The sequence below is a fragment of the Astyanax mexicanus genome, chromosome 3 (genome assembly GCF_023375975.1).
Source record: "Astyanax mexicanus isolate ESR-SI-001 chromosome 3, AstMex3_surface, whole genome shotgun sequence".
NCBI classification, from domain to species: domain Eukaryota; kingdom Metazoa; phylum Chordata; class Actinopteri; order Characiformes; family Acestrorhamphidae; genus Astyanax; species Astyanax mexicanus.
In genome coordinates, this window is record NC_064410.1 from 62,537,250 (window position 1) to 62,560,701 (window position 23,452).

A 23,452-nucleotide genomic window follows, 5' to 3' on the forward strand; every position below is an offset into this window, starting at 1 on the left:
TGCGCGCTCCTGGATGATACTCCGTCTTGCATTATATCCTCGTTTCCCTTGCGAGCTCCCACATCAAACAGCCCGCCGCTGCCTCCACGGAGTTTTATTCGCTGTCTTGTGATTTATTTTTCCGGGGAATAGCCCGTTTACACACTTCTGAACAAACTAGCCATGGTTTATAAGCCAAAACAACATCCTCGAGTCACCGCCAAGAAGAAGCCATAGCAAACTGGATTAATAATGATTAAATATAAATCTTTAATTTCGCCTATGGGGATTGAAAAATTATATTAATAAAAAATAGTATTTTATTAAATAATAAAAAAGATCGCTGACCATGTTGCAGAAATCTACAATATATATATATATATATATATATATATATATATATATATATATATATATATATATATATATATATATATATATATATATATATTTAATTCAAATAGCATACACCACAAATAGGATATAGGGCAACATTGCTAAAATATTCTGATTACAAAAAAACAACAATGCAATACCAAAATTCATGAATCAAAAATGATTTGTTGATTTGTAATTTTGTAAACTTAAGTGAATCCTCTTAATTAACAGTTTTCATTCATTTATTTATTTACAGAGAAAGTAGGCCAAGATCTCACCTGACGGTGAATGCAGTATTTTATCTTTATTTTTAAAAAATTACTTATTATTTAATGCTATTTAATGTAAATTTATAGAGACATTTAAGACAAACAAATACATACATTGATTAATTTTGGTAAGGCTTTTTAATGTTTCAATTCGAGTTTGTGCTTTGTAATTTAGAATTATGACCGCTAGCTTGGGAGAATATATGATTAATGATATAGAGCCTGACTAAATATATCTTTATAAGTGTGCTTCATGTGCAACACTGACCATTAAAACGTCTATAATGCAGGAATTACAATCGATTACATGGTAATGCAACACTAACTAACGTGCACAATGTTGTGCACTCTCGTGCTCTGCTCTAGGGCGAGCCTATATAGTACCACTGACCTTTTCCTCGAGTCGCAATAACTCACGAGAGTAATGAACAATCAACGGAAATACCTCAAAATAAAATCCATCCTCCTGTTCGCGCACGGGTCCCCTCTCTTGTCCACGCTGCTCCATGATAGTAATATAATATTATCCACAAATCGTGACACACACTCTCTCTCTATCTATCTATCCATCCATCTATCTCAGTCTTCCTGCAGTATAGTTCACAATGGCCCGACCCCACTCTCGTGAAGTGGGCTCGCGTAGTCAGCTCCATACAACAGCAAGCCTTGCACACACCACCGCACCCCCCACCCCCACCCACCCACAGCCCTTTACTATTATTTCTAACCCATATTATGCGCCCTGCTCACGTGATTCACGTGATCTGACTTAAAACCCTTTATTTGAATCTGTGAATCATTAATGGTACCGGCTGCCAGGCAGAAGGATTACTGAGTAGAAGATAAAGCGAGGCTACTATGGAGAGTGCTCGTGGTCCCGTTACTTCAGGTTTATGTCTGGTGTCTGGTGAGGTCTTGTTCTGGGTAGACGAAGGTCTCCGAAATCTTTTAGCACCTCACTTTAGATTATATTTTATCAGGTGACGGATGTCAATGAGCTTGTGGTAATGGTGATGGGGGTGGGATTTTTTGTTGGGCTGTTTAAAGGTGAAGAGTGTCTACGGAATGGCTGCATGAATGAGTAAAAAGAGTGGATGGTTGCAGCTATTCTAGGCTAGGAAATCCTTGTTTTATGGTTGGCGTGCTAATCACTCAACATCGGCGTTTCTTCCCATTATCCAGAGCGAGGGGCTTCCATTTCTTTTTCTTTTTTGCTTTTCTGACTCCACCCCTTCCCATCTGTCCATAAGAACATAAGTCACTTTCCTTTTGTATGGTGGCAAAACACAAGAACAACACTATAACATCAAAATTGTGCATCAAAAAGCAAACAATAAAGCACTCGTGCGCACAAGGTGGCCCTCTCCCGGTCGCCATGGTGTATCAGTTTGTCATTTAGCAAATAGCACGTGGAGAGAGCTTCAAACCCTGTAGTTTCGGAACGCATGGTGATGGCATAAAAGTCGAGTTCTGATCAACATCTAATCCTGGTCAACATTTGAACTGTGGCGTTCAAAGTTTGGAGTTTTTGAGAAGTTTCACATGAATATTTAACTTTAATATTTTGTATCTGATATAAAACCTTTAAAAAAGGTAAATTCTGCCTAGGCATATAAAAATAGTCTTTTCACTCTCGCTTCTCCACTTCAACATGATTCTTTGTGAAACCAAAAGTAGAAAAAATATGCCATCCCTCAAATAACCACTTGAAGCACCGTTATTTATTTATTTTTTAAGTATAGGAGTCACTTATGGATGAAGCTGTTAATATAATATAATATAATATAATATAATATAGGTAAAGGGTTCAGTCTTGTAAAAAGTTGAGGTTTTAAATAACAGATTCACCAAGAATCCAGTCCCTTGTGAGCCAATCTGGCACTTTTTTGGCTTTTGTTTTCCAGCAACAGTGTTGAAACCACAGGCTGGTCTAGCGGATGTGGTAGACTTGAGGACAATTAATCAAGTCAGTCGTGCATGAAGCCTCTCCCATTCTCTGCCCTCACTTTGTCCCATGACATCTTTAACCCAAGGAAATACAAACCAAAAACCCAGTCGATTTTAACATTCTGGAGGCCGTGTTTATCTTCTCAAGTTAAAAAGAGAAACCCCGGAATTTTGGAAAAAAAAGGAAGAATTAATGCTGCTCACCTGGTATGGACTCTCTTTAACTGTTCTCCATAGACTGGGATAATGATTGAGTATGGATGGGTTTTAATTATTTTGTTTGACTACTGGATGGAATATAATTTTATTTTTTGTTACTTTTTTTAGGCTCGTGCTCATGTGGCTGCCCGCAGGAACTAGGGAACAGGGTACGAGGCGCCGGAAGAAATCTTCCAAATCTCTAATCTCTAACTTTTCATCAAATCGTTTTTGGAGTGAACATCATCTTACCTGAACTATCACGATGACAGCTAAACGGTCAACTTTACGTCTGAACTATACGCCTCGGTTTGAAATAAAGTATTATCTTTTCCACTGCTTTTGGATCATCAACAGATTGTTCCACATTATCAGACCGTTCTTCGGGTTGGATTTCTAATCCTGAAACTCCATGGAGCTTCGCCAAGGAGAGGAACATATCTCCGCTCTATGTTGACATTTGGAGCTCTTACAGCAAGGCTAAGGTTACCACCACACTCATCCGAAGACAACTCTTCTTTCTGGGTTTACAGCAGCCAACATCAAGGCTAATAATAACAAAACGACACTCATCGGCCTTGGAAATGCCTAACGCCGTGGCTCTTTCTAAGCGTGGAACTGTTCAGATTGTAAATTGTAAGCTAAGCAGCTCTGAAGACACACTTTCATACAAATGAGCAAAGATAATTAAAGTATTATTATTATTATTATTATTATTATTATTAGTAGTAGTAGTAGTAGTAGTAGTAGTAGTAGTAGTAGTAGTATTATTCAATGTGACTGTTTTAAATACTATTGTATTAGCTGTATTGTAGTATAACTATTTTTAGGACTACTTAAATACATTTTCTTTCACACTGAAGCGCTGCTGTTGTCTGCTAGTTAATGTATAACCCCTCAAATGGGTGAACTTTTTAATTTGCCGAGTCTTAAGAATTACCTCACTCTTTGCGAACACTGAAGTCATTCATACGCCAAAAGAAAGAGCCATTATATATGTCTGCAGCCTTAACAGAACTAATTAGTCAAACAACACAACAAAAAATACTTCTAACACGTTTGATAATGTTACGTGAATACATGTAGTATTTGTGTTTTAACTGCCAAATCTTTTGAAGATATATTTTACCATTGATAAGAAATTGGTTAAATCCACAAGTTATTTCTAAAATCTATTTTTTTGTAATGTCGTTGTAATGTTTTATCTATCATGTCTGCCCTACTGTTTGCATACTTGCACTTTATGGAGTATATATGTGTTGTGTTGGTCTATGTTGCCAGGTGACTTCGCTCCACTGTGTACTTCAATGCAACTGAAGCAAAAAATAAAATCTTTTGACTGAAAATGCGCGTATTAATGTATTTACGGCAATCTTTTCAAGACTGGTGTGTTCAGACTACTATTTTTTGATGCGTATGTTTATTCACATGCAAAGTTTAAAGTTAACGACAATTACCTGTAGTAGTACAACACTGTTGTTCATTTTAATTTTAAGACTACATATACCCTGAGAAACTTGAACTATAACCTAATTGTTTTCATAAATCAATAAATCCCAGTAACGCTTACCTTAAACATTAAACGGACAGAGATGTAAATAAGAATGATAAAAAAAAATAGAAAATATTTAGAAAAGCTGGTTACTTACGCTAGTGAGAGTAGAACTAGTAGTACTAGTGGGAGATCTGTGGAAAAAAATTGAAGTCATCGAGTCCGAGGACTCCGTGGTCGCAGAATCGACGGTCGACGATAAAATGAGACATTCTCGAATCCGCGGTACCCATTTCTAACCCCGAGGTATGTATTATTTAATAAGGTCACGTGAGATAGTCAATTAAAATTTAAGCAAGCTAGATTAGGAAGCTGCTTCATTCAGCGACAAGGAAGTTCAAATTTCCTGTCTGACAGGGACTGAATAAGAAAATATCATATCCAATTGGTCATTCCCTACTGTTTCTATGCAGTGTTACTCTACCATTAGCATTAGCTTCGCAGCGACATGGTGCAATGGTATCAGATCAGTCTACTTGTACTGTACGTCAGGGCCTTTTCCTGACGATTTGTCTTTTTACACAGTGCCATAGTGCATAATTTCATCCATTCCAGAATCAACTATGCACATTGGCAATATTTGCCAACGACACCAAAACTATCAGCGCCACTAATATGCATGCATAGATTTGTTACTCTGCACTAATCGATGCACTAGTTAAAGAGGTGCATAGTTTCATTACAAATTAACCTTGTGGAATTTATACCAGCACTGTCAGGCCTACAGTTTGATGCCAATGAAATCAGCCTATGGTTTTACAAAAGTATGATAATTTATATACATCATTAATAGTTTATAAAGGAAATATTTTAGAAAGAAATGGACAACTGTAGCTTTTGTAATCCAGATAATAAAATTAGCTTGAATGTGAGTTTTAAACTACTGGATTGTAATTTGAGACGGGTTTGGAATAATAGCAATAGTTGTTTTTGTATTTTTAGCAAAAAAGCCACTACACTATTGCTATGAAATTAGAATCCAGTCATTTCAGAACAAAGGGATTAGAATGTCATTCTGTTTCTTTACATAGGAATATATATATATTTGAAATTGGAATATCTTATCTCCAAAAACTCAACTTTTTAACGCGATTTTACACAAACCTCTCTCTTTAGCGCATGCATGCTATTCAAGTTCCACTACTGCCCCATGCGTCCAGGGAGAAATTGCACCGTGTTTGAGAGGGCCTTGGAGATGGTGAGGTCAGAGGTTAGGGGTCGTACATAGTGCTGGAGTTTGATGATTGGACAGTTCCCTCGTGTCCTTTGGGTGAACTCAAAGCGACTGGAGCGCAGCAGGTACTGCCTGATACTACAGTATTTTTTATCAACTTTGAAGGAAAAGACCTTTAGGGGTCTGTTTTTTTAATAAACATTTCTATAACAGTTCAGAGTCATAGTCAGGACAAAAACACACGTAAATCCCTGTTAAAGAAAATTATTAAATCAATTTAAATAAATAATATATTTGTTATGTTTTATTAATTAAAATAATTGTGATTGTTACTAATCTAATAAAATACACTAAATGTTAAGGCTAATTGCCATATATAAGATTTAGTGTCGCGTAATGCGATCCCTTAAACTAGGAATATGTCATTCAGCACCATTCAGACGCAGAGATTAACGAGCCGCTCTACAAAAGAGGTGCGAAAATATTTGCTGCTTGTTCCACCCAAAGCCGCTGACCTTTGGGCAGATTTTCAACGTGTATTTTTGTTCTATTTATTTAATTGTACCTTTCTGGCAGAAAACAAAATTTACACTGATAATAAAACCGTCCTAAAGCTTTAGCATTTAAACTGGATTAAACAAAGTAAGCACATCTCTCATTATAGCAAATACCCGATGATAATATTACAATAAACTCAGACATGCGAAACGAAGTAAGAAAATGATCGGACGTGTTTACATAATGTCAATTTTAAAATAGCATAAAAAAACTTAAGTATGAATAACAACATCGTGCTTAAGCCAAAATGTAACACTGTATGCGTATACTAAAATGTTATATTTCAATATAACAATATTATAAAATAATGATGCAAATATAACACTAAAACTTACCAAATTGAAATAAAACAATATTGGACATTAGGGGTGCACGAGGAGGACAAATGCACGCCTGTCTGCCATCAAAAAAGAGAAAGCCTATGGATTACAATCTAATCTGCACTTTCAGATTCATGGTTGTCTTTGCTTCTTTAAACATTTTCAAAAATGCTCGCACAGTAAAATCTGTACATATATTTCTATGTAGAAACTAAATCATTTGTAATGCCTTAAAGCTATGGTACATATGGTATAAAACATGTATGAGGCTGATGAAAAGCCGTTCTGAAGAGAAACAGTAACCATACATTTTCACAAATTATATATATATATATATAAAAAAAACGCTGTATGGTTTCACCTAAACTCAATATGCATGCAGATTACCTTGTACATACAATTCAGATTAATATGAATTTCTATTTTCTTTACATTGGCGAAGTGACAGTAGCCTACGCAGTGATTCAGATAGTCTTGCGCAGTGATAATAGCCTGCAATCAGTTAGGTTGGCACCTTTATATAAGCTAAATATAACTGCCCATCAAATAATAATCAAAGAATTTGATCCAGACCTAAGTGAAGCTGGCAGATTTCACAACTTTAATCAAAGTGCCGTGATAGCCTACTAAGTTCAAATACTGTTAATGTTTTAAGTAAGTAAAATAAAATAATAAAAAGATAACTGTGCATTCGTGTGGGCCGTGGCAGCCGTTCGTCTAGAAGTGTGAGATGTGACTTCGCTCTCAGTAATGTGATGTTAACAAATCTCTGAAACTGAATTTTAGATTTTGTAAACAGTAATCATACCTTGATACAGGACACCTGTGTTACTTAGTTTCTTAGACACTACCTGGGCTGAAACGTGTGTGAGACGTAGTCTAGAAAGTCAGTCCCAAATGAAGTTTATAGCATGCCTAAATTCCTAAAACATATTCAAGAATTAACTGAAAAGAATGTCTCACAATAAACTCATTTATTATTTCCACGAATACAATTAACTTGCATATACTAAAACAGCATGACATTATCCACCAATATACAGATAACTAAATACACGATTATTCACAGCTTGGATGACGTCACACACCACACATTCAAATACTTGGGACTAAGACAAACAAAAAAATATCAGGGTTTCCCCTTTAGGACGCGATTGTTCCTACATTTGTGCCTTCATGAGATTTGTACATCATGTCTCACTCGACCCATCTCCATGAACAGGACTCCGACCGAAATGCTCCATGCTTACTCCCCACAACAGCCCGCGAGGGCTTAGCATGGTTTTATATCAATAGCAAGCACCCATACTTCGTATACTTCAAGTGTATCTGTGTTCTGTGAAAAAGAAGGTTTTCCAACTGAGGTTGGAGAGGTGGATGATGTGTAAGGGTAGGCGAGACGAGAATGAAATAAAAGGATAGACCCCATTCAAATCTGAATAGAGAGTAACCCTGTGAAGCTCCGATCCAAATACTGTTGTTTTCTTCTGCCTTGCTCAGTTCTGCTTCATTTGACGTTCTTCCATCACTATAGGCTCGAGGAGCATGGCGTGGGAAGCAGCGTCTGCTGCTGCTGCTGCTGGAGGCTCGCGTCCGTTTTGACTTGGTGGCTGGGGGTCGAGGAGCTCGCTGAGCGGACCTTTGTGTTGGGCAACTTGTGGTCCTTCTTCCATTTCATGCGACGGTTCTGAAACCATATCTTCACCTGTCGCTCCGACAGGCACATGGTGTGTGCTATCTCCACTCGCCGACGCCGGGTCAGGTACCGGTTAAAGTGAAACTCCTTCTCAAGCTCAAGAGCTTGCTGGCGGGTGTAGGCGGTGCGAGACCTCTTGGGCACTCCTCCGGAGTAGTTAGCGGTCACTAAACAAACAAGAAAGCAGGCAGGTGTTATCAATATTCTTCATGGTCCCATATGACCGTGACCTCCATGGAAGAGGAGTATAGCAACAACAACAACAGACGGTGTGTTATTCGCGTAAGCGTAAGGCTGCTTCAGATTTCAGATTTCGCTTAGTGTCTGATTCGATTCTATTGTATTTAGCCAACAAGCCGAAAGCTAGGATAATTATTAACGAAAGCATTGGATAAGCAACGGGACGTCTATGGGTCCGAAACAGAAGCAGATGGCTCTACAGAAACAAAACAGACAATAAAATTTACGAGGGTTCCTAATTACCGCGACAACGTCTCTGGGGTTGTAAATCGCCCAAACGAGGGACCGAATGCTACTGAACATGTCCACTTTAAGCGTTCCGATGGACGCTTTCTAATGGCTTACTGCTGTTTTATCGACTGTGACCAATACTTACCCGTATTAACGTGGACCTTCTTCATCCAGGGGTAGACCACTGGCTCCTTCCCCTTCGGAGGGGTAGGCAGAGCCTCAGTGGCGAGGCTGCAATCCTTGCTTGCCGTCGTTCCAGCGCAGCTCTCCGTGCTGAGGTGGGGCCCGTGGTTTGGGGGAACCGACGGGGGTTGGATGTGGTGCCGGTCGTTAAAATCGACGAGACCGTTGGTTGAGACGTTGCCGTAATCATAGCCCGGCTCCTGGTAGTTGGACCGCGGATACGTTGCCTCCTCGTGATGGGGGAAACCCGAGTCTTTCGGTCGCTCGTAGTAGTCAGAAGAGACGGGGATGTAGCCGTTCTGCTGGTATTCCTCGCAGGGTGGGAAAGAGGGTTCGATGTAATTCGAATTGATCAAGTAGGAACTCATGGTGATTAATTTGTGAAGTGCAACAATTCTAATTTTTATCGCGCTGTCGTTTTCCTGATCTCTCCAAAACCCACCTACTCCCCCTGTCAAATGTACAAAGTTGGTTTGTCACGTGAGGAAACGGACCAATGAGAGTCTCTTGTGAGCGCCGTGTAAACAAGCACCAATGGCAGGCCAGACATGGGCACAAGGAAAATTCGACCGGCTGACCATGCATCTGCTTTTCTTCTTAAATCAGAATATATATATTGGAAACAATTACCACATTGTCCTTTGCTTTTAAAAGAAAACCCCAAAAGCCATTTAAACCAATAAAGAGATATTGTAGATCATATCTGAGTCTGCTTACACAGGGGAAAGGGGCTTCTGAAGAACCCCAGTTCAAAAAAATGGGTTCTGTATCAAACATTATGCATAGAAACAATAAAGCAGCCAGAACACTGGTTAGCAATCAACGTTCAAGTTAATCCACACATCACCTTCTAAAATTCCATCACATTCTATTTCTAACAGACTCTCAAAAACTCAAATACACAGACATATACGTGCTGAACACTGTTTTATCGCATCACTGGTTATTTCACTTCACGTAAGCCTAGTACTTTTAATTATTTTATTATAAGTTTAAAATAAAGAATGCCACATTCACAAATGCTCACGTCCTTATTTTAAGTAATTTTACATACCACATCTAAACATATTGAATAATAAGATAACAGTTTCATTTGTATTACATTTTGTTTGAAAAACCGATACAAAAGATGTGATAATGCGTTCAAAAACAATAGCTTACAGAGCTTTGGTTATATTCACAGCCCGACAATCGTTCCTATTGGCTTTGTGCTTCAGAGAAAAGCATTGTTCTAATAAGACCTTTGCAAAAGCGTGTAAACACCAAATATTGCCTAAATCTAATTTTCTCGGTTTCAAAAATGTATTTTACACATATGCAATGTCACGTTTTGTAAGCCATAACGGAGTAATAAATAAAAAAAACTGAAACTGTAGACTAACCTTCTCTAACTATTGAGTAAAATATTTTGTCAGAAAACATTTTAAAATCCTGAATCAGAAAACGTGATATATTTTATTTTCCTTTTTTCTTTTTTCTTTATAACAGCTTGTTTTTTTGTTTCATGGTAGTGCTTATTTCATTGATTAGTATTTCACTATGATATCGTTACTAATGTTCATGCCAATAAGTTATGAGTACTGATTTATTTATTTTTTTACCTGCTCTTATGTTTAAGATCCTATGTGCCGTGGACTTTATCTTTTTATGCTTTTAAAATCTATAAAAGGATGTCTCATAAGGACAACACTAGGTTCCAAAAAGACTCTATGAACAGATACGCAGCACAACGCTTTAAAATTAAAGGCCCTAGAGTATAGTTTTGTTCAAAACTATAGTATATGTGTAAAAATGTGGATGTATGACTGTAAAACATTTTAATTGATATAAAAGTTCTTTACCAATTTAATGGTTCTGCATAGCAGTCATTATCAAAAAAAAAAAAAAAAATAGGGTTGTTCTACTGTATGGCCTCACTCAAATAACCATTACTAACACATTTAAGAGTGTAGCGCCAAATCGTGTTTACCCTACGATAGAAGGCCACAATTTCTTATTTTATTTTAAATTAAGTGAAATGGAGAAACATACTGAACTATATTTTGAAGTAATTTTTACAAACACAAATGCAAACGGAAAGGCTGTGACTTTACAGACAAAAGTACTTTATAATTCGAAAATATTCGAAAAATCTATATAGTTGTGTTAAAATAACAGACCGCATTCGGAACGGAAAGCCTTTTTTTTTTTAGCTATTCCTGACCTGATGAGCCACGGACCCACTCTAGATAAATGAGAATATATGCCTACCTCCTGCTTGCGACAGGTACCACTCGGACCTCCTACACTGCTCCATGTTTCTCCAGAACCTGCAGCTGATGTAAGCGCGCAAAGTGTAAATGAAATCTTGTATCTCAAAATCCACAATGCCAGGAACTGCCTTGCGCTCAAAACTGAACCCAGAAAAGAACTCGCGGTCATGCAGGGCCCGAAGTGTTAGACTCCTATTTTGCCTCTTGAATTAATCGTCACACAGAGATAACTTTGGTCTGACCCCTGAGTGACTCAGTTTCCATTTGCCCTCTGATTAATCTTGCTCATTGACAGTCTTTGTTAAACAACAAGGCGTGCCCTCTGAAACGACGACATTTTCATATTTGTTAGACGCAGTGACCTAGCTTTCACCCCGGCCTTGGACTTAGGTTCTCCCGTTGGGTTAGGGCCCAAGGGAACTATCAGGGGTGCTTCTGGAGGTCACCACTCAACAGCATCCCCAAAAGAACAAGAAGGAGAAGTAAGCAACAGCAAAAAGTAGGCCGAGAAGGCGCAGGCCTACATGTACGTCATTTGTATGTGAGATTCAGTTTATGTAGACAGCTGTGACTATGTGTGAATATCACAAGAGTTAGTTCATGCGTGCAAAACAACAACAGAACAAAACAAAACAAAAATAAATATATATATATATATATATATATATATATATATATATATATATATTTTTTTTTTTTTTTTTTTGCACGATCATTTTTTTTATTATTTTTGTTATATTATTAATGCTGTTGTTAAAACGGCGTCTTTAAATCATAAATCATAAGCCTCACGAACAAATGTTTCTTGAAATGTTTCGGCACTCCTGGGCAAATGACACTTTCAATCTATTGAAAATAAATTGACAAAATATAAACCTTTCTAAATAAACACAATTTTATGTATTTACTAAATTCTAAATTAAACACATGGTGAACAATACAGCATTAAATGTGCCATTTATTTTAAACACACACCGTTTTTAAGTAATGTTTATTAAGTAAGTAAACAAACAGCACAAAACTATAACCTATAACGTATTTTAATGTGATTTACTGCCCTCTGGAGAAACACTGTATTGACAATAATCAATCTACCTGTAAGCTATCCTGACCGTTACGACAATATCCTCTACACAGGCATCAGGAAATTGCTACAGTCTCTATCTGTAAAATCGCTAGATTCAACAAGAATGCAATAAAGTGCTAATTTTAACTTTCTAGCTCATCAATATGATAAATGTTTTGCCGATGAACGAATGTTTACCATCTTTGCAGCATGAATAGATTGTCTTCTCTTTTAATTACTCCATAACATTTATTAATTTTGCAGATAAGGACCAATATGAAGTAGGAAAATACCCAACACTTTGTATCGGTTATTGTGCTATAATGCCCAAGATTAAAAGCGACTAAGAATCATGGAGCTCGAGGGATTTACTCCAAATTAAAATATTCTTTCCAATAAAGCAACAACTGCACCTTCCAACGAAACGTGCAATAAAGCAACAACTGCAACTTCAATTGTCGAATAGCACTAAAAAGCGTCAAAAGTATGGATTTGAATTTAACACCGATTCTGTAGAACGTGCAAGATTTGTTTTTCACATCCTTATTTATAATAATCTTAAAATACATGGCAGACTAAATACACTTTCAGACGGATTTCAACACAGAACGAACACGGAACTAGTTCTCGTTTTCAATTTCCTAATAGAGGTATAGCATTTAAGTTGCGCTCTTATTCAGAGTAAATTACAGAAGTTCTTCACTGCCATTAAAATAACATGTATATTGTGAATAAAATCCCGAGATTCCTATAATCTTAGATATTGCCCAATATAAAACCCAATACTGAAACCTAAGTATAAATGATGCGCAACATTCAACAACTACATCCACACTACATTTGCTCATTTTAAATCTTTGTTGGTGTTCAATTAACACCGTAAGTTTTAAAATTGCAATCTTAGTGTTAATTTAACAATAATAGAGTCGATTAAACTCTGGCAGTTTTGCTGTGTACGTTTAAGAGCATTTAATAACTGCAGAACTAGAGTTGAGGTAAATATACGTATTTTTACTTATTATTTTTCAATTAGCAACGAAAATATCAGATAAATTAGAGCTCTAAATGTTGGTATGAGTTCTTTAACAAAATCTATACTTGGATGGCCGATTGACGACATTGTAAAGGCACAGGGTTAGTAAAAATCAGAATAATTTCTTAAATTTTACAGCTAAAACGACTTCTTAGGTCACATTTAAAACATAAAAAATGACAGGTGTTTAAAACGCTGGTCAGTCAAAACAAAAAAAACATCCATTTACAAACCCATTTGTTCTCTTTTTACCATTTCAAAACGAAAAGTTCTTAGTCATTAAAAGTATATTCTTATATAATGGAAAATGACAACGTTAATTTATATCCAAAACAACAAATACCGTTTAGTTCGTACATAAAAAATAAAACAAAAATTAAAACCCATATTTTAACGTGAAGGCAAAACAAGAACATGTCAGTACAGTTCGGGTTCCATAGCCAAAAAGCACATTCATTTTTGTTGGATATGTATACATAAGTGAAACATTTAAACCACTCACGCGCTTCTTATCAGTTTAATTAAATTACGAGTGAGTATGCTAAGATAGTGACAAAATGTACGTAATTTATAAAATACAGTTCATATTAATATTGAACGCTTTAAATTATGCGCAAAAAGATCAAGGGTGAATTAAGTGAAGACGAAATTTAATTACATTTTTCAGAGATAAAATGCACATCATTAGATTACTCCATTGGTATTGTATTTTAAAAGAAAATAAAAATAAATGCACGTCTACAATACTTTAGCTGCTATTAAGTTTAAAGTTTAAAATGTACATAAACAGCACGGTTTGCTATTTATATACAACTTGAATATGGATGAACAAATACGCATTAAAAAAGGCAATATTTAGATATGGTAATAGTGAAATTCCTTAACCATTTAAGTTCTTTAAGATGTAGATTTAATTTAATCTGACTTAGTAACGATAATGGAAACTAAATTGATTCATAATGCACGTATCTTCAAGTTAAAACTGAAATATACCGCTGAAACCGTCCTTAAAGTTCTGATGTCTCTAAGGCTATGCCTGCTACGGCCTTACCGGAGCCATCTCTCGTCTTTTTAATCCATTTGTCGAACAGAAAGTGAGGAATGTTGTACTTTGCCATAACACATGAGAGTGGAAGAGTTTTTCGATAAGAGAAACCCCTTAAGATTCGCAAGAGACAAAGCCTGGACAAAGGAGGAGTATCAATCGTAAAATGCAAATGTTGCTCGAGTCTTTTGCTCATCAAATCCAATTTATTCAAAGGAAATTCACCAATCAAGTCCTCTAATAAAACACGGACACTTAATCTTAGCAGTGCAGGCGGAGGAGGCAGTCTCTGGAGACTGCTAACCCAGGGTCACTCAGCTTGCAGAGTTCATCGCGAGGTTAGCCCCGAACTCACGGGATTCACAGCTATTCCATCTTTTGTGCCATTATAACACTGGCACCGCGCTCCACCAGAACAGATGACAGCGACGTGTTCTGGGGTAAACTTTTGACCCCGGCCCCCCACACCATCTCCCATCTTCTACCACCTTTCCCTTCCCTCTCTCACACAGTTAGTTATTTTTTCATTTATGTATCTAAATACATATCTAAATAACAAATAATATGCACACATAAATAAGTGTTTTAATTCAACGCTTTTTACATTCACGTCCACTGAAGGTCATTTTTTCTTTGTGCAAGGCCAATTGTCATTTTGAGGATTACAAAGGTTTAGCGTGCAGCTATAATAGGTGTAAAAGAGACTGAGTAACGTTTGCATTGGTTAACAACTTCAACTAGATCCACAAACTGAATGTTTCGACTCTAGCTTAAACGGATTATTCACACTAATCTCTATTACGCTTCTTCAGGGTGTGCAAAACGGTCTTCTTATACATATATCTTTGCAAATGTATTAGTATCTTGTCAAAAATTTAATTAAATGATTGTTCCCTGAGCAGTAAGTGTTTACTCACTCAGTGAAACACTAATATCAGAATAGATACGAATACGAAAACAATTACACACAAATTAGTGGTTTTGCATCACTGTGTTCATTAAAACATCTTAGAATCACTCCTCATATGAGTATGTTGTTATTTATAGTTATTATCCAACACCTGGTTGTTAAATCAGAGCTTAATGATGTTAAATCAGGTGAGCTGCTGATGGAATTAAACACATCCACTGGGGCGCTGGCTGAGGGCGTCCAGGAAAGATCTGAGGAGGAGACTAGCTCATAAGATCACAATTTTCTTTTAAGCTGCATCTGTTCAAATGGGATCTGGAATTTTGCAGTATACATTCACGTACTGCACTGCTGAGAGAAAATATTAATAAAAATGGGATTAGCTTCCTAAAACCTTATAAGCAAACAAATAAACTGGCCCTATTTAAACCTATTTAAATCTGTTTCATATTGCTTGTAATATAGTGTTTGATAACCCATGCTACTAAGCAACCGTGTTGTTAATAGATGCGTAATATTACTCTCTCTTTATCTATTTCACCCTCATTGGGCGCGGGAGCGCGCAGTGCGGGTGACAGTGAACTTGGCCAAAAGCGAGCTCTGCTGGTGGTTCACGGCGTGTGCACATTCATCTTCCTGCCGCCAGTGACCTCGCGGTGAACCAAGTGCGAGGACATTTTTCTCCAATCTCTCTTCTGTCTAATTCTCTGCCTCATTCTGTCTTTCCTTCTCGCGCGCCCCCACTTCTCTAAGCATTTTCTAATAACGGGGAACCTCAAGAGGATTCCGTGGCAAAGTAGACCTAATTGTTCTGCGCGCGGAATTAGGCGAGTTGTAGAGGTTTTAATGAATGGATGTGACACATTTGGAAAACTTTGCCAGTGAAGGTTATTAATGAGAGGTGCTGGTGAGAGATTTTGATAAACCTAACCTTTACACGACTCACTGGAAGGGCTAGTTAATAGGTTTCTACTGCATCTGTACGTCCATCTTTCACATACATCACGCATAGAAAGAAGGTACGTTCTGAAGTGAGGTGTGACGAGTAGATTAAATCAAATCGGGTTTAGCTTAAAAGTGTACATACAGAAGACGTGCCCTGCTAAAAATTAAATTAAAATGCTGCAAAGGGTTCAATGAGTAATACTATAGATGAACCACTTGTGGTTCCATCCATACAAAACACTATGAACAAAAGATAAATCTATAGTTATGTTTAAAACACATTGTTAAAAATGACGGTACTAGAATGGATTCATTAAATTTCCATTCTTAAAAGAAGTTGAAAGGTGATACAACAGGTTCTTTGATCGATGCCATTGAATAATTACTTTTGGATTTAAACAGGAACTTGCGTGTAAGCGTGAAGAACGTTTTTTTTTAAACAGTTTAACGATTCTTCAGTCCTATAGAAGCACGTTTATCTCTGAAAACAAACGTGGCTCTTCCTTGACATCATCCAAATAACCCTTGTATCAACTTTATTTTTCCTTTACTGTATTTTTACATTTTATACTCAAACAAATACGACAATCGAAAAGCCCTACCTACAAGGTTTCACGAAATAATTTGAGAATGGCAGATGTTTACAGCCTGTTAAACAAAATTAATATTTTAAAACAACACAAAGCAAGTATCAGAAGAAGAAATGGTCTACATTAAAACATAAAAAAGTGCAAAAGACACTACAATATACCTGCACTTATCTCTGAGGTAATAATGTCCAAATGTAATATTTGGTTTCTGCTTTAAATAAACTTCTGAATTTAAACTCAGCAGGCCAAAGAAAAATCAAGGCAAATGCACCCAAACTCCCACTCTAGGATAGGCTGTTTAAGAAACAATATTTAAAAGAGCGACTGTGTTGTGCAATATGTATGTTTATACAAATACAAAGTATTTGAAGTCTGTGTACAACACACTCAACTTCGGATTTGACTCAAAAATAAGGGCTCTCTGCACAGTAAGCTGAAAAGGAACTTCTCATTGAAACAGGTGAAGAAAAAAAGAAGCAACATGAATTTCCTGTATCACTGTGCCTGTATACATATGCTGCCAAAAACATTATGAACCGCAGCAGCACCAGTAAACAGACGGGATAGTTTACTGTGGGTGTAACTATTTAACAATTGTCTACAACAACAACAAAAAAAACAATTTGATCTGGTTTTTGCCTCGAATTTAACTCCAATGGGACAAAAGCAATTACAGTTGCATACACAACACAAATAAGTTCAGCTGAATGTGCCCATATCTTGACCATTTCTGTTCTAAAAAAGTATAGTACTGAAAAGAACTAAAAAAGTAAAGCAGCGTGTAGCTAAATAACGTTTTATTGGATGCTTTTTACTAGTATGTACAGACGTATAATGTGACACTGATTAAAACTATCGTTCAAATCAACAAATAATAAATATTAACTTTAGTTCCTTGGCCTGTGGAAACTTTAAATTGCACAAATAACCAAAATAAAAAGTTTCCCCTTACCACGAGGTAGATCCAGCCCATCAGGGCGAACCCACTTGTCAGGTTTCTCGTCCATTGCGGGCTGGAGTGTGAAAGGCAGCGTTGGCAACGCTGAAGGAACACCTCTACCGTCTACAAAAAGAGTCAAAAGAAGCTCCGCGTCAGTGCGATTAGATGTTATATGCGATATACTGTCGACTCCCCAAAACCATAAAACCACTTTAATGGCCACCACGTGACTGGTTTATGGGCAGTGAGCCTATCTGTCCGTGCGCCCTGGATGATTTTTACGACCTAATTCACGAATCATACCCCCTTATCCATTCCTTGTCCCAGTGTCACTGGCGCAAGTCCTAATAAAGTTTGCGGAAAAAATGGACCAGCTTTGTTGTGCAATACACAGCCTTAGTTTATGTCAGAGGGTCGCAGGGTAAGCACACGGAGGGATCCTACCTGTTGAACTTTTTTTTGTTTTACAAAGAATGTGAATATCTAACTATTTTATAATATGAATTATCATGATCACAATTAGGGTATTCAATTATAAACATCCCTAAGTAATATTTCCCTTGTTTTATTTTACAGAATATTTGACTCAAATATTTAACTAAAACTTAATTAAACGTAATAAAGGAACACAAAAAAAATTGACACATCACTCACAAGAATTAAAATTAATACACAATAACCTCAGTTAGAGTAAAAATTTTATTGACGTAACCATAAACCATAATATTTACTAGTGACATTATTACATCAGTTAAAGTTCCAGTTATTAATAAAATATTTACAATGAAAAAAAAATCTTCACAACATTAATATTATGCTAGTAATAAAAAAACAAACCCAAGTAAATCATCACGCCCAAGTAGTTGGTTTTAACGTGCAAAGATAAGACTTTTTAATGCACATGTATGAGAACAAATCTGAACATCCATGTTATCACAACACACAGTGGTGAAATACATTACGGCCAGGTAGCCCCTCTACCTCAGTAGAACTTCAAAACCTGAAATGAATCAGAGATGAACAAATAAATACATCCAACGTTTCATATTTACACATTAGAGGACGTCAATATAACTTCTAGTTCCTCGATAAGTCCTTCGATTATTTTATGAGTGCAACATAAGCCAACGTTAACTGTTTGAGCACTTTTCGTAAGAAATGGACATAAGTTAGAAGTTTAGCCTACACGTTCATGTGGATTTTCTAATTCTACATACAAGTTTACAACGCAGCGGTCACCTCACACAAACATTACTGGATGGACAATCCAAAGTAAACGGTTGTTTTTTACGCCAAGTGCAGAACGTAGGGGGCGTTTACTGCAAACGGCCAGTGGAAAGTCTCTCGAAATCAAGAAGGTGGAGGGGTAAATCATATCACTTAATTTTCCCAATTCACCTTAATTACAGAGTGCATACAATAAGGATAAAATAGAATACACATACGCACATATACACGTGCACGCATATACATGCACGCGTTCAAGGCCTGTATACACCCCCCGCAGCAGCCATGCTCATGCTTTTTAGCTTGTTGTCCTTTTTCCACTTCATCCTCCGATTTTGAAACCAGATTTTGATCTGTCGTTCTGAGAGACAGAGCGTGTGGGCAATTTCTATTCGCCGTCGTCGTGTCAGGTACCGGTTGAAGTGGAACTCCTTCTCCAGCTCGAGGGTCTGGTAGCGCGTGTAGGCTGTCCTCGCCCTCTTTCCCTCTGGGCCAGACAAGTCTGCAAACATCCACAGTGTCACAAAGTCACAAAACATCAACTTAACCAAACATTTTACCACGGAAATCTGATATTTGGCATTATCTTGATGTTAAATATACGACAAAATTGAACATGCCGAATTCCTTTATATAAATTATATATACTCTCATTTTTAAACATACTGAGCGTGTAGGCCACATTCTAAATTAAACATACAATTCATATAAACCTCTATACATTTTATGCTTTAACATGATTTTTATATCGTGCATGCCATGTACATATAGATTTCACATATACACTGTACATGTACATTTATTCTGAAATATACGTTCAATCCTTCATTTATTAAGATTTCTGAAAGATTGGACAAGACAAACCTATCTTAATCAGATGCACGTATAGTAATCGCTTTAGTACATATTCTGCGTTCAATCTGACCTATGTAAAGTTTATATGGCCCAACATTTCAGATGTTTTAATGTAAAAACAGGAAACAAACTACAGTGCTAAATCGCCACTGTCACGCAGCAACTTGTATCTCTAAAATAAAGGAATACTTTACAGGAGAAGGGAAACCCCCTCTTTAACCTTCTTAACTTCCAGTGGAAGTCGCTATAAAAAGATTTTATTTAAAGTAATTTTGGAGTATTTCCTTGGCCTATTTATCATGCCATTCTGAGGCAATGTACAGGAAAACTGCTTAAATTAAGATATATTACATTTGTCTGGCATTTATGTTACCACATATGCATTTTTCTTTACATATCTTAGTTTTTTTTACCATGACTCAGATGAAGTTTTCGCATCCAGGGGTAGATCTGAGGCTGGGACGTCTCGGACACACTCTGTGAAGTCGTCTGCGCACTTCCCGTGGGCTTCTCTTCCTCCACGCTGTTGCACGTTTTGGGGACGTCCTTGCACCCCAGCCCGGGGTTGCCCGTGGAGACAGTAGAATTTGTTATGGAGCTTTTCAGGGCGCGGTGAGCTGGTTCGCTAACCGGAGAACTGTCGACGGAAGAGCACGGCAGCGAGTCGGAAGGAGGTGACTGGGGAGTAGCGTTACTCGCGGTGATCGGCTGACTGTACCGGGCGTCAACAGGCGTCGCCGTTGGACTCTGGCTGTAGCTTTGAGCCTGTTCTCCGGAAGGGACGAAGTGGCCGGTCGTGGAGCGACCGGTACTGAGGTCCATGCCGTTGTATCCCGCTGTCCCGTAGCCATACCTGCTGGAATGCATGCCCGTAGAGTCTCGGTATTGGTCGCCTGAACCGTGATCCCCATAGTTATGTAACGGATAGTCCGCGCCATTTGGATAGCGACCGCAGAATGAGTTTACAAAATAAGAGCTCATTGGTTGGTTGACAGCGATTACCTGATAATTGCTCTGCCGGTATTATTGTTATTATTACCACCGTGGAGAGAACAACAATGCCGCGCGTGCTTGATTTGTGTCTCTTGATGCTTTTGCGCGTCTATTGCACCCTTGCACAATTTATGATGAATTATGGAAATGACTGAGACACAGACTTCATGCTCTCTTACGTAGGCGCCCAAATATGGGGTATGGGTTGAAGTCACGTGTTTTTTGTTGACCAGTCGTAAATCCTGTGTGATGACCTCCAGCGGTAAACTCACGCGCGAGCAGGAAATCTGGGTGGAATTGTTTGAAGGCTCTAGCGGTGCTGTTTAGAACTGTAGTGTTGCGCCACCCTTTGGTATAACCGAAGAATTCCCCCCTCACTGCCCTACTCGAGGCTACAGGCTGGGACAGGGTCATGCAGAGGTTAACGACTTTGCAGTGGAAAAATTATCACTGCTGAAACAAAACACAATACCGTGACCTCGCTGGAAAACGCTCCGAAACATTTCGTTGGGTACAATGCAATCAAACAGAATAAACAAAAAGCAAGCGATCCAGTGAAATAGCAATATCAGATATTAAAAGAAAATGAAAGCGTATTTTAAAAGCAGCCTCTCTGAAGCAAAGAAAAAATCCACAAACAATAAAAAATAATAAAAACTGTTCATTATTTTGAACTCATTGTTAAAAGCCATACCTTCCAAAAAACACATATCTACACAGTGCTCAAATCCTCCTTTAAATTTGAGAGAAATAAAATCTGGAGTAAAGTGCAGAGATGCAGATGCAACAAAATGAAGTCTCCCGAAAGATCAATATTTCCCTAAATCTTTTAAATATTCTTCACACATCAGTTTTACAACATGCTACTTTTTTAATTGCATTACTAAACTAACCCCATGTTTAAAAATGCAAGTTAAAAAATAAAGAAATCAGCTCAAATCTTTAAATTAAACCTTATGATGCGATAAGAAAGCAGTAGATCACGTATAGCAAGTCGATCAGTTAAATAAACCTCTTGTTAAAGAGTGCATGTAAATGAGGTGTGTGTGTGTGTGTGTGTGTGTGAGAAAATTCTTTTTTTAGCCTTTAGCATTTATTTTTTTTACTTGAAACTCAAATGCTAAAATTGCAAATATTTTTAAGCTCTACAAAATCTACCTACTACCACACAAAAGACACAGATTCAACACCGCAACGGAGAAATTGGAATTGGAGTAATACTCATTGTTAAGCTCATCTCTATCGTAGCCAGAAACGTCTAACCAATAACTAAACGACAGCAGATATAACACGAGGAATACAGTCAGACTGAGACATCACACATGGGCGATAAAAGCGTTGATGCTTATAACTGGCCTGTGACGTTGTCGTAAAATAAAACCATGCATAAAACCTCGCTTGTGCGCAGTAAAAAGCTGCGAGTGCACTACGACAGAGATTTTGCTGCGTATCGAATAAAAGCAGTGATACATCCTCAGTGAAGGAATCGAAAAGAATTTTGTAAGTTAGAAACCTCGCTAAATAAAAATGAATTATGATTTTTGCATACGCATTGGTAAGCTGTCACCAGACAGTTTTTTGACCTAAAAATTAAACGACAAAGGATACGGAATTAAAACTATTTGATACAACATTAGGAATTATTTAAACTGAATTTGACCATGAGAGCAGGGCATATGGATCAGCAGCACAATTAAATATTTTAAAATGTTTTTTATTTTTCAGATTTGAGTATTAAAACCCTCGATACAGCTACTCGTTGCAAGGTATGTTTGGTTGCAAGATGTATGGTTATCAGAATTGTAATGATTTAAATATAAAGGGCTTTTCAGATGAATAACGTCAACGTCAACATAACATCACATGACGGGGAAAAGTAGTACAGTACTGAAAAATGCATTCTATCCATTTTGCTTCAAATAGTGCAAACGTTTTAATACTATTTGCTTAATACCGAGTAAATTCGCTAGTGTGAGATCAACACTGTTAGTGTTATATGTTAATTTAAAACTAACAGTGTTGATTTAACACTAGCGAATGTATTGTGTACAAATTACTTTACAATTGTAAGAGATTGGTCAAGCCAATATATTAAAACGTTTAGTATAGTGACACAGTGATTTTAAAAATATGTAACTGAGGTTAACGGTCTAATTCAAAACAGATCTATATGTCACATACTCTTAAGAGGAAACAGGCTGGTCTAAATAGCAAGCAAGCGTCTGAAAATAGAACCAGAACAGATTTTCCCCACACTCCTTCCAGACCTTCATCGCCATGTAGGCAAGATCAAAACATTTGTACAGAAGTTGCACTCCAAAGGGCATGCTTTTGAACGCCATGCACTTTACAGGTTTACAATCATTAATTTTAACCTCTGCAAACATAGAACCTATGCAATTCTTATCTGTGCTTTATGTCACAGCGCCCCCAGATGGTTGGTTTAGAATCTGCCTCTGCGACAGACCGAGACAACACCACATGTTAGGGCTATATTTTGGCAAAGGCCTAAACGTCTATAATGAGATTGCCAGTGCGCCTTTGCTGTCAGCAGTACGTGAACACTAATCATCAAACCCTCCACTCCAGTTCACACTGGTATCAGGACCCCAGCCAAGTTTGTGTTTTTTCCAGGCATTTTTTCGTCGGTCTAAGCTGAAAGAAATGTCTTGTAATCACAACTGATGTCCAGACTATTATTCGCAGATTAATCGCAAATTATCTTACTAGGCGTAAACATCTGATTTCCCCCCAAAAAATAGAAAGCAACCGGTCGTTTTTGAGCACTGACAACAATACAAATGTCATATTTTGAGAACAATAATGATAATAAAATAACTTTTAACATATGTTTTAGCATAAGGTTCTAGA

At 37.3% G+C, this 23,452-nt stretch overlaps 4 protein-coding genes and 1 long non-coding RNA gene across 8 annotated transcripts in view; 1 reads left to right on the top strand and 4 right to left on the bottom strand.

Annotated features, from left to right (window-relative positions):
- The window catches only part of wu:fc38h03 (acetylcholinesterase collagenic tail peptide), a 761,412-nt gene that overhangs the window by 328,034 nt on the left and 409,926 nt on the right, over window positions 1-23,452 (bottom strand). The gene's annotated exons all lie outside the window — the stretch shown is intronic.
- The window catches only part of hoxa3a (homeobox A3a), a 32,396-nt gene that overhangs the window by 8,851 nt on the left and 93 nt on the right, over window positions 1-23,452 (bottom strand). Inside the window, exon 1 of one of the 3 annotated variants that reach the window (XM_015603126.3) lies at window positions 17,519-17,606. The exons of 1 other annotated variant lie outside the window; for it this stretch is intronic. The gene's annotated coding sequence lies outside the window, so the exon portion shown is untranslated. Of the gene's footprint in view, window positions 1-1,071; window positions 1,288-17,518; window positions 17,607-23,452 lie in introns of those variants that run through there. One more of the 3 variants, XM_015603128.3, reaches the window with a different exon arrangement.
- LOC125799408 (uncharacterized) lies at window positions 2,655-4,117 on the top strand. Its single transcript, XR_007438304.1, has 2 exons — window positions 2,655-2,780; window positions 2,901-4,117. It is a non-coding gene; the product is annotated as an uncharacterized LOC125799408 (long non-coding RNA).
- Window positions 7,335-10,959, bottom strand: hoxa4a (homeobox A4a). Its single transcript, XM_007239495.4, has 2 exons — window positions 8,688-10,959; window positions 7,335-8,238 (listed from the first exon to the last, which is right to left on the bottom strand). Exons 1-2 carry the CDS (start codon window positions 9,091-9,093, stop codon window positions 7,904-7,906), a joined length of 741 nt encoding a protein of 246 aa, XP_007239557.1. The 5' UTR covers window positions 9,094-10,959; the 3' UTR covers window positions 7,335-7,903.
- Window positions 18,194-23,448, bottom strand: hoxa5a (homeobox A5a). Its single transcript, XM_007239496.4, has 2 exons — window positions 20,002-23,448; window positions 18,194-19,235 (listed from the first exon to the last, which is right to left on the bottom strand). Exons 1-2 carry the CDS (start codon window positions 20,567-20,569, stop codon window positions 18,988-18,990), a joined length of 816 nt encoding a protein of 271 aa, XP_007239558.3. The 5' UTR covers window positions 20,570-23,448; the 3' UTR covers window positions 18,194-18,987.

Excerpts from the sequence above, each read along its gene's own strand:
- hoxa4a (XM_007239495.4), bottom strand. The coding sequence starts at position 9,093 with ATGAGTTCCTACTTGATCAATTCGAATTACATCGAACCCTCTTTCCCA. Across the intron at positions 8,239-8,687 it reads GAAGGTCCACGTTAATACGG|TGACCGCTAACTACTCCGGA; the intron begins GTAAGTATTGGT and ends TTGTTTGTTTAG.
- hoxa5a (XM_007239496.4), bottom strand. The coding sequence starts at position 20,569 with ATGAGCTCTTATTTTGTAAACTCATTCTGCGGTCGCTATCCAAATGGC. Across the intron at positions 19,236-20,001 it reads AAAACTTCATCTGAGTCATG|ACTTGTCTGGCCCAGAGGGA; the intron begins GTAAAAAAAACT and ends GGATGTTTGCAG.